Raw genomic sequence first — 15,625 nt, forward strand, 5'->3', positions numbered from 1 at the left:
TCTATTTATGAAGAAAATTGTTTTGTGTCCGGTTTTGCCCATTTCTGTTTCTTGTGAAGAAGATAACTTCGATTTTAGGTTTAACCTGGTTTTTCGAGAGACCGTTAGTGTTAGAGACATGAAACTCATTTTTTACCCATAAAAATCTTCTCTAAATGTTAATATGCAAACATTTTTTTCAGTTCATAAACAGTTCTCTTGATTTCGGTCATTATTATTAAAACTTTGAACATAGATATCTCGAGTTTCATAGCGCTTACAGTCATTATTCTTTGACTAATCATTAGACATTACAATAAGCACTAATATGCTATGAAGGAATCCAAGAGATGATATAACCTCATTCCTGTAATAGCGAATATCCATCTAACACATCATGAGGTTTGTGTTTAAGTAACCATTTAGCTTTATTCACTATTGTAAACCAGAAAGCAAATCTAATGACATTATTACGATGGTTAATACGATTCTAGCACATTTCGTGGAATCTTGAATCACCCAATATTTCAATATAACATATCTTATGATAGAAGCTAATGTTTGATGCGAGAATGGGGATTGCAAGCGCTACCATTCTCGTAATATCGATGTTCAAAGTTCTAAGACTAATGATCGAGATTAAGAGATCTGTTTATAAAATGAAAAAATTAAACGCATATTGACATTCAGAAACAATTTATAAGAGCGGAAAATGAGTATCAGGTCTCTAACTCTCACAGTCACTCGAAAGACCAAGTTAAACCTAAAATCGTAGTTACCTCCTTTACGAGAAACAGAAATGAGAAAAACCGGGCAAAAATGAATTTCTTCAAATTTGGACTCTGTAAGTTTGCAGGGACACTGAAATTGAATCCATTGGTGTAATTATAAAACTTCTTGGGTCAACTGTTTTCGAGAAAATAGAAGTCAAAGTTGAAACTTCGATCGCTTTTTTAGAGTTTCCCTACAAGATTTTTTCAGTAAAATCATTTCTTTAACGTAACTTTTTACTGTCTACTAGAAAATGAACTTATTTTTCTCAATAAAGGTTCATGTTTCTTGTAAAGCAGATAACTTCGATTTTAGGTTTAAGCTGATTTTACGAGTGGCCGTGATAGTTGCCAGGCTGTATTTTTTTTGTAACCCGTAAAAATTGGTTCTGTACGCCAATGTGCATTTATTTTTTTCAATTTATAAACAGTTCTCTTTATATTGGCTATAGGTCTTAAAACTTTGCGGCTCAATATTTCGGGAACGATAGCACCGACGGTAACCATTCTTTCACCAATTCGTTTCTAAACTAATAAAGAACTCAATTTGATCAAATAACTTTCCATTAGCCTTTTAGACTCATGATATTCCGGCTGTAAATAGACAAGAAACAACTTATTCAACAAAACAAACTCCTCTAAACTCATTTCTTGGTAAATAAACCAATTTTCTGGTTAAAGTTGAAAATGTAATGCAAAGAATGCTGCAAAAGACTCGATAATTTGAGTAAAGAATTGAGACTTTGTAAGGACATAAAAACTGTGTCTATGGGGCCTATTGAATAATTCATCCGATGTATATTTTTCGAGAAAATTGAGGTCGAATTCGAAATTTCGATCGTCTTTTGTGTAGTTTTGGGACCAGATTTTTTCATCAAAATCATTTTAACTAATGTAACTTTTTATTGCCAACCAGAAAATGAACTTATTTCGTTCAATAAAATTTTCTATTTCTCATAAAAGAGGTAACTACGATTTTAGGTTTAACTTGGTCTTTCGAGTGACTGTGAGAGTTAGAGACCTGATACTCATTTTCCGCTCTTATAAATTGTTTCTGAATGTCAATATGCGTTTAATTTTTTCATTTTATAAACAGATCTCTTAATCTCGATCATTAGTCTTAGAACTTTGAACATCGATATTACGAGAATGGTAGCGCTTGCAATCCCCATTCTCGCATCAAACATTAGCTTCTATCATAAGATATGTTATATTGAAATATTGGGTGATTCAAGATTCCACGAAATGTGCTAGAATCGTATTAACCATCGTAATAATGTCATTAGATTTGCTTTCTGGTTTACAATAGTGAATAAAGCTAAATGGTTACTTAAACACAAACCTCATGATGTGTTAGATGGATATTCGCTATTACAGGAATGAGGTTATATCATCTCTTGGATTCCTTCATAGCATATTAGTGCTTATTGTAATGTCTAATGATTAGTCAAAGAATAATGACTGTAAGCGCTATGAAACTCGAGATATCTATGTTCAAAGTTTTAATAATAATGACCGAAATCAAGAGAACTGTTTATGAACTGAAAAAAATGTTTGCATATTAACATTTAGAGAAGATTTTTATGGGTAAAAAATGAGTTTCATGTCTCTAACACTAACGGTCACTCGAAAAACAAGGTAAACCTAAAATCGAAGTTATCTTCTTCACAAGAATTGCAAAATTTTATGGAACGAAATAAGTTTTTTTTCTGGTTTGCAATAAAAAGGTACATTAGTTAAAATGATTTTGATGAGAAAATCTGGTCGAGCAGCTGCACAAAAGACGATCGAAGTTTCAACTTTGGCCTCGATTTTCTCGAAAACAGTCTATCGGAAGAATTATTCAATAGAACCAATAGACTAAGTTTTTATGCCCCTACAAACCCACAATGTCTGAACTCTTTATTCAAATTATCGAGTCTTTTGCAGTACTCTTTGCATTTGCTTTGAAAGTTTAGCCAGAAAATTGGTTTATTTATCAAGAAATGGGTTGAGATGAGTTTTGTTTTTAAAACAAATCGTTTGTCGCACATTCACAACCAAAATATCATTAGTCGAAGGCCTTAATGGAAATTTATTAAATTGCATTGAATTATTCATCAGTAAAGAATTGAATTGGTGAAAAAATCGGGGATCTTAGGGGCTATGATTCTCGAAATATTGAGTCGCAAAGTTTTAAGACCAATTGCCAAAATTAGAGGAACTATTTATAAATTGAAAAAAATTGTTTCAAAATTGATGTGTAGGAACAATTTTAATGGGCAAAAAATAAATTTCAGCTCTCGAACTCTTTCCGTCAATCGAAGAAACAAGTCAAACTCAAAATCGAAGTGATCTATTTTATAAGAAACAGAAAATTTCATCCCTGTGAATAAGTGTATTTTCTGGTTGGCAATAAGAAGTTTCAACACAGAAATAAATTTCATGTAAAAATGTGCTTGTAATAATTATTGCACAAAAGGCGATCGAAGTTTCAATTTTGTACTCGATTTTTTCGAAAAGTGATTTGGTTGAGACTCGGATAACAAAAGGTTATGTTCACAAAATTTATTACAAGATATCAAACTTTCTTTTGCTCATCATTTTGGCGTGTAAATGAATTTTAAATTTTGATTGTAATTATTATTTGTTATTTACTTTAATTTGAAATCGATAAATTTGAGGATATTTTTCAAGTAACATTGACAGTGACATTTATTTTTGAAAAATGCTTGAATTTGATTCTTGATCAATAAATCATTACAATTAAATATTGGTAAATTGGTCCAAATTCAACAATTTGGACCGTTTTTTATTGTTTTTTTTACAAGAGCGAAGTATCAAATAAATATGCAAAATGTAGACAAAATGATATTAGTTAGAATATGGAATAGAAAGGTAAAAAAATTTACTAAAGGTAAAACTGTTATTAGTAATGAGTTGATGTAACAGTGATTATGTACAAATTTACATATTATCAACAAAAATCAGGGCTAAAGATATTTTTTTGAGATCAACAAAAAGCAATGTTAATTATGACACTTTATTCGGAAGAATATAATCCTGGATTGAAGAAAAAGTTCTTATTCCAACCACGCCAGATAACTTCAATGGCTTGTTTAACACTATCTTTACCCTGTCTCTTGGTAAGTTTAGAACTGACGACCATTAATATTTCATGGAGACTTTTTTCCCATGCATGATCAACCAGAGCTTGTCCTAATGCTTCAGCAAACCACGATCCAGATCGAAGACTTCGCAATGCAACATAACCTGATGAAGAAAAGAGATATTAATTTTTATGTAACAATAAAAAAATGAAGAATTAATTTACCTTGAACTGTTGATTGAACTATACACATGTCACTCCATGTTGGCACACGATCTTTATCAAATCCTTTTGCGAAAACGACGGGACCAGGGATTGGACCAGCATCAGCAGTAGTGGTTTCATCTAATGTGCCAAAATCGTATTCCTCTAATCAAATGAATAGAATATAAAAGAATATAAATTTTAATAATCAATGTGCATTAAAAACACTTGTTGGTCAATTAAAAAATGGACATCAATAATTTATCAAGATACAAAAGATTGAAGTTTTACTCTTTGATTTGAATTCACCTACAATCTGATTTGTTAGGAAATGACATCTAAATGGCTTAAAGTAAACCTAATAGTCAACAAAATGATCAATTGTTTTGGTTCACTATGATGTAACATAATAGATAAATATAAAAATATGAATACTAGTCAGATTGTTGTTGATTTTTTGGATGACGTTTGTATTTTTTTCTGTTTTTCATTAATATTGCCATAATTATGACTCAGAATGGATAAACTTAAATGTAATTCTGATGAAAAAAAAAGTCAAATACTTACCTCCTCTACAAGCTTGAATGAAGAAAAGCTTTGGTTTATTCATCAGATGTGGACAGTTAAAATTATTGAAGTAAGATAAAAGAGTTTCAAGACGGACATAGAGTCCGTCAGATCCAACAATAATATCTCTTTTAGCTCCATGGGACATGATGACACAAACGAGAGCATCATGTTCCTTCAATTCCTCCATTTTTGAATACTTTTGAAATATAGCTTCAATATCACTAGCTGTCAAATTTTTAAAATAATTCATTTCGAAGCCAAGTTGTTCAAATATTGAGGCGAGAAAGACTCCATCTTCTTCAGCTGATAATCGTTGTTCGAAAATTTCAAAGTCGATGTTGTTTACAATCAAACAGTAGCCCCTAGGATTCGATTTAAGGTCATAGATGTCCTCTCCTTGTTTCATCTCACCATCTACCTTAACAATAAATTGACGTTCGGGTTTAAGGGAAACTGTTCTGGTTGCTGTAGATTGCAAAATTTCCTCCTCTATACTGGCAAGATTGATTTCATTCTGAGTTGTTGCTGGATCTCCATGGTCATTGACATCAAAGTAAGATATAGTCCTACTACGAGGCCTTCTGCATTCGCTAACTAGATGACGACTTGAATTTGGACAATTCCCACCATCTTGGGAATAATCTGTCACTGAATAACAATGAGTACACGTTTCATCGTGAACAGTACCAGAATTGAGTATCTCAATTGCTCGATAGTTTTCAGTTATCGCCAATATGTCTTTCAAGGCAGTCATAGCTTCTGATCCAGCTCGTCCGATGGCCAGTAAAAGACTCTCAGTCTTGGAGTAGTTGTCCTCTTTTGACTAATTGAAGTAAAGATAATAAACAAAAATTAACTAATCGAATAGCAGAAGTTTTTAACAAATAAGTATTTAAAGGGTAGGAGTTAAAGTCTCACAGAGTGATTACAGGCAAGTGGTCATTATTTTCTCGTAAATTAGATGTGAATGAACCTGTAATTACCCACATTCCGTTTTCGTCACATAGACTAACATTTACCGGGAAGGTTTTGGTTACAGATTACCGCTTGATTGAACAAGACAAAAATAGCTTCAAAAAACAGTTTGGTACCGAATTTTGAAGGAGAGATTGAATTAGCTGATGATTAGACCTTTGACAAAAAAAGTGAAGGCCTGGAAAAAGTTATCAGTTAAGAGCTAACAATGAGATGAACCCAACTTGCCTGACATCTAAAGACTAGTTATTTAACTGTCCCGAGTAAAAATGTTTTAAATCTGGTAACAGTTCTCTTTGTTTGAAAAAAAGAGTTAAAGCTTAAATTTTAAATCGAGTCGTAAATTTGAAAGTCAGCAACATTTCTCTGATTAATACGAACTCAATTAAGAAGGGTCGGCGAATCCGCCACGGTTAATATAATCGTTGAATCTTAAGCCGTTAATTGCTGATCAAAAAGAGGTTTAAGGTAGTAGATAGTCGGTATTGGTTTTAAGAAAACAAAAAAACTTACACTGATAATCTTCCAATCATCCTCTGTAAGGACCTCACGATAAGCAATAAGATCACAAATAAAGTTACCATTAATAAGAGGAATCAAACGATTGAGATTGGTTAAAATAATTTCCATATAACGATCTAGTACTGGTTGAGTCATCGCTATAGTTGGTTAGGTATTATGGCACACAAGAGTAATACAATAGATGCAGTGTCAAGGAAACAGGTGAGTTGATAGATAATGCAAGACAATGGAAATTGTTGTCGGGTTAAAAAATTGAAGTGGATAAAAATATGCACAATTAAGACAGAATAGAAGAGGAAAATATAATATAAGTACACTTAAAAAACTAGAATTTTAAGCAACAGGTAGTAGGAAAAATGGAAATAAGGCACACAGGTGAATTGAATTTTATAAAATGTTTGGATCTATACAATAAAATAAAAATGGTGGTTACCGGGTGACAAAAATGAATCAATTAAAAAAAAGAGATATCAGGAAAATGATGAGGTGAGATGAGTGAGTGACAGAGAGTAACCTACTCTTTGGTGACACTTCACTTGTTTTTGGTTGATAATAATCTTGTGCAAAGAGTAACGTGTGCTTGGACCTCTGGCGGTTGATATAAATCGATATCTGGATCATCGATTAAAAAAATCGATTTTAATCGATAGATAGTAGCCAATCAATTCAAATTTTAAAATTTCCGTTGAAAACAGAACATGGTTTAGCATGGTTAAGGCGTAAACTTTCATGAGCTCTTTGTGTTAGCCATAACCAACAGTAACCTTTATTCCAGTAAAAATATGACTCGGGTCACCTGATGACCTTTTAAAGGGAACTTTCAATGGTTTTAACATTTCCTCGAGCTATTTTCGGTTGTAACCTTTCATTCAAAGCTTTTTTAGCTTTAAAAATTCTCATTTCTTCAATATCAGACAACTTCAATGATCCAATTTCAAATGAGATGGTAATACTCATAATATTTATCTCAATACTTTTACACTTCAATTTTTAGGCCACTGCCAACAACGATTTATTAATAAGTATCTTTAATTATCTTTTCATTATTGCAGCTTCACTTCACAAATTTATACTGAGCGTGCCAGTCAATGGTTCGGACTTTCAAAAGCTTATTTCTCATGCCTCGTATTATTTTTATTACATCGATTGATAAAGAAAATGTAAAATTTTTTACCCCGTTAAAGTAGTCAACAGAAAATCGGATTATTTGTTTGGCAATTCTTCAAAGTCGGAAAATGGTACCTTTAATCATATGTCCAAGGTTGGTTGTACAAATTTTTCCCAATTTTCTTGCGTTTTTCGACCACAAGCAGTGTAAAGTGTTAATTAGATGAAGCTATAGCAATTGTTGGAGTATTACTACCGACTATTTTGGCATCTTTGACCTTTATTTTAAATACCGTGATTCCATCAATATCGGTCTTTGGATAACGTCGGTGTGACATTCTGCTTCAAAATAATTGAACTTTACTGTCAAAATCTACAAGTGATAAGAAAATTCTTCTACTATTTTTTTCAAAGATCAGCTTTAAGCATTTAACTTCAATTGAATTCAGATGACCAGAGTCATTTTGTTTGAGTTAATTTGAGTTAGTTCAGTCATCCATTGAGGTTTGATTCGATGTTTAGTGTCAATAAATTTGATTTTTCTGTATGAATTACAAACCTTTATCTTATTTTTTGAACTCGCACGGACAAGATTTTTAGGCATGTTATTCATTGAACTTCTTTCAATGGAATGATCTGAATCACTTGACATTTCGGAACTCATTTATTTCCACAATTGTTTGTTTTCTAGAATTAGAATTTTCTTCTCGTCATCTTAACTAAGCTTCATGGATTGAGCAAAAACCTAATCAAATGTTATTGAACTAAATCATTTTTTATCTCCAACAATACAATGTCATGTGATGCTCAAGTTTTTATTTTTTATGGAAAATGTCCAGTTCGCTATTATTTATTGTGTTATTGTTCAGAAAATTTATTGTAAGATACGTAAAGAGTCAACTTCATGGAAGGTTTATTGTTTTTCATAAAATAAAATATTATAATAACAAGTTGATCTTAGGTTGTGTTTTTTCGATGATAACTGGTAACTCAAGTGTTATATCAAGATCAGATATGATGTTAAATACCTTATAAATTGTATTGCTTTGCATGAAAAACCATTTCCTTCTTGTTGTATCTATGGATAGTTTAGCCATCGACAGAAATATGATTTTGTATTTTGTTATACTAACCTTAAGTTTTTCACAATTAGCTAAATGTGGAGACATATGTATAGATTTAGCCAACGATCATAAAATATCTTTCTTAACCGTTGATAAAGAGGATTGGTCGACCAGTTCATATCCAGTATGTGCTTCATTCGAGAATCAAATCAATGCCACAGGGTAAGTGCACTTTAATTGAAGTGAATATGTTAGTATGAATATTTTGATTGATTCAATCTCTACTTGATTTAATAGATGGGCTCGACTTCATGTTTGGACCAAACCAGAGTCAAACTACAACGATTCAACTCTTGCCTACCTCGCTGGTTACATTGAAGGATATCTAACAAAGGATTTGATTAATATGCATTATGACAATTTATGGGAAAAATATTGTGAAGGAGTTGAAGCAGCCTTTTGTCAACGAGCATTCAACTTTTTCGCCCAAAATGAAGCTTATATTGAACAAGAAGCAAATAATAAACGAGACACTGATCCATATTGGCATCATGTAGGTCTCATTTTGGATCAATTGACTGGCATGGAAGAAGCGATAAATTCAAAGTCGAGCTATCAACCTGGCTATCGAGTTAACACAACAGGCAAAGTATATTTAGTTAACACAGTTGCTGATATAATGGATTTAGAAAGTGCATTAAACAGAACAGTTAAAACTCTTGCTGTTGGTCAATCATTTTGTTCATCGTTGGTTCGGTACTCTGGTAATGATTTATTGATTGGACATAATACATGGACTCAATTTAGTTATATGCTTCGAGTTTTGAAAAAATATGAGTTCAACTTTAAGCAAGTACAATCTTCAGATAAAACTGTTCCAGGTTCAACCATTTCAATGTCATCTTATCCAGGAATAATATTTTCTATTGACGATTTTTACATCATTTCATCAGGATTAGCAGTTGCCGAGACAACAAATGGTAATCACAATGCAACCAGTCTCAAATTGATCCGTCCCAAAGGCTGTGTTTTGACTATGATCAGAACTATGGTTGCTAACAGATTGGCACGAGATGGTAAATCATGGGCACAAAACTTTGAGCGATATAATAGTGGAACTTATAATAATCAATTCATAATTGTTGACTATTCCAAATTTGTTCCTGGATCAACAAGAAACTATACTAATTTATTATGGATTGTTGAACAAATGCCTGGCAGTATGGTTTATGGTGACATGAGCTCAATTTTGGTTAAAAATGGTTATTGGGCGAGTTATAATATTCCTTATTTCCAGAAAACTTATCAAATAGCTGGTTATCCTGATTTAGTCAAACAATATGGTGATTTTTATGTGCATGAACAAAATCCTAGAGCAAAACTATTCCGACGTAAACATACTGAAGCTTATGATCACAAATCATTACTTCAATTACTTCGATATAACAATTATACTCAAGATCCTGAATCAAGATGTAACTGTACTCCTCCTTACTCAGCATCAATGAGTATTGCCTGTCGAGGTGATCTCAATGATCCAAATGGCTTATATCACATACCATCACAAGGAGTAATTAATGAAGCAGCCGTTGATGCAAAAGTAACTTCATTTGAGTTATTTGCGAAGCAACAAATGTACGCGATCAGTGGACCAACATACGATAATGTACCTCCATTCGCTTGGTCTAATTTCACGATGAAAGATAAATTAGTCCATAAAGGACATCCTGATCTATGGGTTTTCAAGCCTGTTTATTTCTAATCAGCAATATTTCTGTGATTGTATTAATGTTTGCGAAAGATATTATCTAAAAATCTTCAATATAAATAAAAGCGCATTGTTTAAATAACAAATAGTAATCACGATTTAACCGGTTAGGAAGGCCTATCAAGTATGAATTAAATATTATAAAAATATAATATGACTAAAAAATCATAACCTTAAAGTTATTATCATCATTCTATCGCCAATTACTTTGACTGTTAGCATAGTTTTATGAGTTTTCTAATGTGTAATAACGTTCTAAAGTATCACAAACTTTTCCATCACGCACATGCTTCGTGTTATATCAAAAAATGCTTCAAAAAAGCCACAGAATTTAAAAACTAAGACTAAACTTAGTGAATAGGTGAAACTGATAAGAAAATCAAACGTTTCTCAGCGCTTGTATCATTGGGTTTATAACACTTTTTTTGTTTTATCGTATGTTTTTCAATGCTTGTTAAAATGGAAAAGCTGAACAATAATTCTGATAGAAGTAAGTTTATTTTATTAATTTTAAATAATTAACTCTTTGTTTACCATTTTTTTGCTAATAGCTAAATTCCAAGTGAGATTCTTAGGTGAATATCATGAAATAGTCATTGATTGGAATGATGAGAAATATAAATACAAACAACAACAAGTAATTGAACAGGTAAGTAAAGTATTATCAACCACAGCACAATTACTTACCCCATTATTTTTCATCCATTAAATAATAGCTTGCATCAATTACTGGAATATCAATCAATTATACAACCGGAATAATTAAACGAACCCCACTCGATCGTGGTAATTTCTTCTTTAACAATTTAATGTAAGCTTACTTTATACATATTTAGCTGCACTCAACACAGCAAATCGGTCAATTTTACCATATTTGCCATCTATTAGGTCATGAAATAAAATACCAAAGGCTTCAATCAACGAAATTTAAGGTGTTGCACTTTGCGTTGACTGAAGCCTTAATTTGTTACGTTAAGTGCTACCAGTGTATATACCGAAACAATTCATTAATAGATTCATCTACACCAATTCACATCACTCTTTTTCTCAACTTAGCCCTCGTACAAGCCCTTCTGGCGTCTTTTTAATGTTCCCGGAGAGGACTTTCAATCATTCATGCATTCGTGATGGCGAGCGTTATCATCTCGAAACAGAATTGAATTATATGCACATCGAACACCTTGGTATATATTATATCCTAAGAGCTATGGAGGATCTGGAGGAGAGTTCAGAAGGAAGGTGCGAATTGGTCTGTCGAAGCAAGAATACTAAAGCTTTCATCAATAGGATAAAAGATCTCGTCCATAACGATGAATTGAATGCACAAATTTCGCATAGGATGCGATCATTGAGTTATAATCAGCAATACGAGCTCTACAGAGAATTCAATATTTTACAATATTTAAACTGGTGCTGCAAATTACATCCATTTTTTTCATTTGTTGTAGTTCAGCCCTATTTAAGATCTCGTGGTTAATCTCCTGAAATTAATGATTATACTCTGTATTTAATTTATCAGTCAACTATTATTAAATAATTATTAATAAATAATAATTTTCTGTGGAGGTGAACTCTAGTTGTCATTCAGTATTATGTGTAAACGCAACGGATCAATCGGGATAAGACTATGCAGGTTTTATTATTTAATGTAACGTTATATACAGTTTTCTATCGTGTATTACACAATATACACGATATATAACCTCACGTTTCGAGTACACCTTTACTGAAAATACAAGAAATTCTGATAGAACATTGTCATTATCAATTCATCCAGAGGTAGGATTTAAGAATAGATGGTTGGATGAAGAATCACATTTAATAAAGGTTTTGGGTCAGTTTCTTGTTACTTTTTTCCCAAAGACAGTCATGGCGGTAATTAAAACTGTACTAATGGCACAGATGAATGAGATTGTTATAAATGTTCACATGAGATTTTTGTTTGCTTTGCTGTTTCTCAGAACTGCTTCTCAGAACGAGCTAATTGAATGGCAGTTAGAGTTGAATTGCTTTTAAAGATGAACTTTACACAGAGATATATTCTAAGTCTTGACAGCAGTGAAGACCAAGTTATCGACATTCATACAGCTCACCTCGATTCCTAAATTAAGTTCACCCTTTGATTATCTTTGAAATTTATATTATATTTCTCCCGCGTCGAGCTTTTTTCGTGTAAAATTGCGTAAATTAATTTAAGATGTACTTGAATGAAAAATATGCTTTGCAAACTTTCTATGTCAAATAATCTAGTCCAATTGAAGCTAATTGAATTAAATTACATCATTTATCGGTGATAAAAGTTTACTTTTATTAGATTTAATTTAATTTGAACAATTTGATAGTTTGGTTTTGTGAAAAAAATTGATTCGTTGATTAGAGATTCGTTTCCTGACTGAAATAATTGAGAGTCAACAATAAGATTAATAAATAACCAGGATAGAATCATAGAAAAACATTGGATAACATTAAAATATAAATGATTCAGTTGTTTTGAGGTAAATAAACAAATTCCGTGAACAATTGTTAGGAGAATCACAGAAAGAATTGAAAGACACGCTTGCCTTGTTCATTAGAGCTGCTTGATTAAAAACCTTGATAGTAGAAATCCAGTAAAATTGAGAAATATTATACGTGTTTTTGTTTAAATAAATGACAATTAGGTAGGCACTTCGACAAATATGAACAATTCAGTGTTTTACACTTGCTTCAGGGAAGACATGCTAGAATTTGACTGTTAAGAGGACGGTAAAGTTTACATTCATTTAAATCATTCCCCATAAATCGATAGACGTTCACATTATTAGCTTTGATTGTTTTCAGACTTTGTACTTCAATCACATTAATTTATTAGCTGAATTCCTTGGTTTTCATTGTAGCCTCACGTCTCTTAAGGGAACCACGAGTAAAAGCAGCTAGTATTAAACCAACGAGTAAAGTTGAACATAGCATTAAATTACAAGGCAAATGACCAAAACGATCAACCACCAGAGTAGATATAAAAATAAGAATAATTCCAAAAAACTAAAAAAGAAATAAATAAATTGTGGAATCGAAAATTAAAGGATTATGTAAAATTGCCATATAGACTGGAAATGTTTAAAAAAACTCACTTGAGCTGATGCATTGAGTATTCCAGCCGAGTTGCCTTCGGGTTGAGGATAAGTTATTTCAGCAGCATATTCAAACCCGATTGGAAGATAACCAGTCATGAAAAAACCCAGAAAAGCTGAAACTATGTATACCATTGATAAATTAAATGTAAGAGCCAAGGTAAACCCAATCAAACCAAGGAATGAAAATAAGTATAGAGCTTGAATGGTTTCTTGGTATCTATGAGTTTTATCAAGTATATAGCCACTGACCATAGAACCAACTGTTCCGACAACGGTGATAATAGCACCAATATTACCTGCCACAGCCTCATAACCAGGAAAGGCTGAAGCAATCATCTGATCAAGAACTGTTGATATAGCGTAGAAGACTCCAACGTTGATTCCATAGCTTATAGTCAACATAACCATATTAAGATCAGTGATGAGAATCCTAAGAGAATCCATAAAATTCACATCTTCTTGTAAAATAGTTGCTTGCGCTGCACTATTACTCGGAGGCTTTTCTGGTTTATCTTCAAAAAACACCAAAACAGCGATAAAAAGCAATCCAGTGAAAGCTGCCGTTCCATATACAACAAAAGTAAGTTCATAAGCAATGCCTTGTGCAGTTACAGCGGTGACAATCAAAGGAGGGAGAAAAAAACCAAAACAGACACCAAGTTGATTACCAAAAACACCTATCGAGGTAGCAGTTGAAACTTCTCGTTCGCCAAACCAAACAGCAGCTATTCTTGGCGGTAAACTGAGAACAAACAAATTACAAATGGCAACCAAAGTTTGACCAACCATGGTGACCCAAAATTTGTCTGGAGCAAGACTTGCACATTTTACAAGAGCCCCCAAAAAGGTACCAAAGGATCCTATCAAAACAGTAACTCGGAGACCAAAACGATTAAGTAACCATGAAGCAGGAATCATACCAGGAACAAAAACAAACATGTAAATAAGTGAAGTGAGGTTAACGGAAAGATCATCAATTTGATAAAAAGTTGCTATTTTCCTTGTAATGATTGAATATTGTAACCACTGGAATGCATTGGAAGCTGAATACAGACAGAAGAGAATCAAAATAAAGAATCTCTTGTTGTACAATTTAATGGTCGGCTTTCCTCCAAAACTTTTCATATCCACAGTAAGATCATTTCCACAAGGCGGTGAACTGTCCGATGGATGCATCTTGTATATTACACAAGCAACTGAATCATCATCACTGTTGAACGAGCTATAAGATACTAAAGTAGTATCTTCATCGTTAAATTTTGGCAACACCTCCATTCGTTCCGTCATTTCCTGCTCTTTAATATAGCTAACTGAATATTTTATTATAACAGGCTTTGTACACTCCTAAGTTGCTTGTATGGTTTGTTGTTTTCCTTTCAAGATTGACCCTCTGTTTTGATTAGGTATGTTTAATTAGCTTGATATTGCTGCATCCGATGAATAAATAAGTGTATAATGGGAATGTTATTTATTTAATTGATATCTCTAATAGAAATTGAAGTTATTTGATTATTAAGTTGATATAATGTTGCAGCCCGGGCACAAACATAAACACAAGAGTAAAAAAAGATGTTTGGTTATAATATCAATATCACAAATCGATTAGTACAGTAAATTATAAAACTAATGATTGTTTTGAACATAAACAATAAATTAATTCAAGATTATCACATTAAATACAAAAATAAAATCACATTACTAATATTGGGGAAAAGGTTTATACACAAATTGTAATTACATTGAATTGGTTTGAAAAAATAAGACTAAGGCAAGGAAAAAATTCACTGTGAGTTTTAACCTAAAAAAACAGCTGATAAAGCCTTTCTGTCTTAATATTTAAGCATTGATAAAATCAAGTCTTGAATGATTATTACACAATAAAAAGAAAGTGTTTTTTTCTGCAATTTGGCTGCGATTATTTAATTCTGATTTATAATGCCGTCAGCAAAGTCTTATTCAAGTAATTTTTTCTGCAAATGGCATAAATCACATCAACTCTCATTGCCAAGAATCTTTTTTTCTTGACTATCAACTTAACAGCCTTTCCAGATAGATCTACCCGTATGATATTGTGATCTTAAACGTGATTAAACATTACCTTTGCTGCATCTGTGCTAATCAAAATTTCATAATCATAAATTGTCATCTACATCTATCACCTTAAGTTTCTATTTTCTAGATAAAGCAAAAATTAGCGAATATCATGGTGAATCAGTGAATCATGAAATGAAGAGATCAAACTAAACTCATTAGTTATGCGTTGTTATTAATGTGAATTCATTTTGGGAGGCTAATTTGGTTTGGTTGAATGTATTATCAGGTTGGTAATGCAAAGATCAACGTGAGACTAGAAAAAAGATCGAGTATTAAACGAGATCTACCTTTTAAAGATTCGAGTGCCTGAAAGAAATCGACTGATTGGCAATGCACCATTATAACACATTAATTGCTGAAATTTTGAACAT

The 15,625-nt window shown here is 32.2% G+C and overlaps 4 protein-coding genes and 1 long non-coding RNA gene across 5 annotated transcripts; 3 read left to right on the forward strand and 2 right to left on the reverse strand.

Moving 5' to 3' along the window:
- Positions 1 to 3,499: 3,499 nt before the first annotated feature.
- Positions 3,500 to 6,686, reverse strand: LOC107371524 (caspase-7). Its single transcript, XM_015939633.3, has 4 exons — positions 6,100 to 6,686; positions 4,609 to 5,434; positions 4,063 to 4,206; positions 3,500 to 4,001 (listed from the first exon to the last, which is right to left on the reverse strand). Exons 1-4 carry the CDS (start codon positions 6,241 to 6,243, stop codon positions 3,772 to 3,774), a joined length of 1,344 nt encoding a protein of 447 aa, XP_015795119.1. The 5' UTR covers positions 6,244 to 6,686; the 3' UTR covers positions 3,500 to 3,771.
- Positions 6,687 to 6,812: 126 nt separating this feature from the next.
- LOC112539897 (uncharacterized) lies at positions 6,813 to 7,759 on the forward strand. Its single transcript, XR_003083873.2, has 2 exons — positions 6,813 to 7,054; positions 7,161 to 7,759. It is a non-coding gene; the product is annotated as an uncharacterized LOC112539897 (long non-coding RNA).
- Positions 7,760 to 8,285: 526 nt separating this feature from the next.
- LOC107371523 (putative aminopeptidase PLBD2) lies at positions 8,286 to 10,133 on the forward strand. The gene is made up of 2 exons (XM_015939632.3): positions 8,286 to 8,501; positions 8,577 to 10,133. Exons 1-2 carry the CDS (start codon positions 8,296 to 8,298, stop codon positions 10,039 to 10,041), a joined length of 1,671 nt encoding a protein of 556 aa, XP_015795118.2. The 5' UTR covers positions 8,286 to 8,295; the 3' UTR covers positions 10,042 to 10,133.
- Positions 10,134 to 10,377: 244 nt separating this feature from the next.
- LOC107371002 (uncharacterized) lies at positions 10,378 to 11,612 on the forward strand. Its single transcript, XM_015938948.3, has 4 exons — positions 10,378 to 10,537; positions 10,599 to 10,696; positions 10,764 to 10,858; positions 11,104 to 11,612. The coding sequence occupies exons 1-4, from the start codon at positions 10,495 to 10,497 to the stop codon at positions 11,522 to 11,524; spliced, it is 657 nt and encodes a 218-aa protein (XP_015794434.1). The 5' UTR covers positions 10,378 to 10,494; the 3' UTR covers positions 11,525 to 11,612.
- A 718-nt stretch (positions 11,613 to 12,330) lies between these two features.
- LOC107371777 (putative MFS-type transporter C09D4.1) lies at positions 12,331 to 14,917 on the reverse strand. The gene is made up of 2 exons (XM_015939941.3): positions 13,158 to 14,917; positions 12,331 to 13,068 (listed from the first exon to the last, which is right to left on the reverse strand). Exons 1-2 carry the CDS (start codon positions 14,445 to 14,447, stop codon positions 12,895 to 12,897), a joined length of 1,464 nt encoding a protein of 487 aa, XP_015795427.1. The 5' UTR covers positions 14,448 to 14,917; the 3' UTR covers positions 12,331 to 12,894.
- Positions 14,918 to 15,625: the final 708 nt, after the last annotated feature.

Source organism: Tetranychus urticae, chromosome 2 (genome assembly GCF_039701765.1).
Source record: "Tetranychus urticae isolate SD_2017Ah chromosome 2, NJAU_TeUrti_SD_1.0, whole genome shotgun sequence".
Taxonomy (NCBI): Eukaryota; Metazoa; Arthropoda; class Arachnida; order Trombidiformes; family Tetranychidae; genus Tetranychus; species Tetranychus urticae.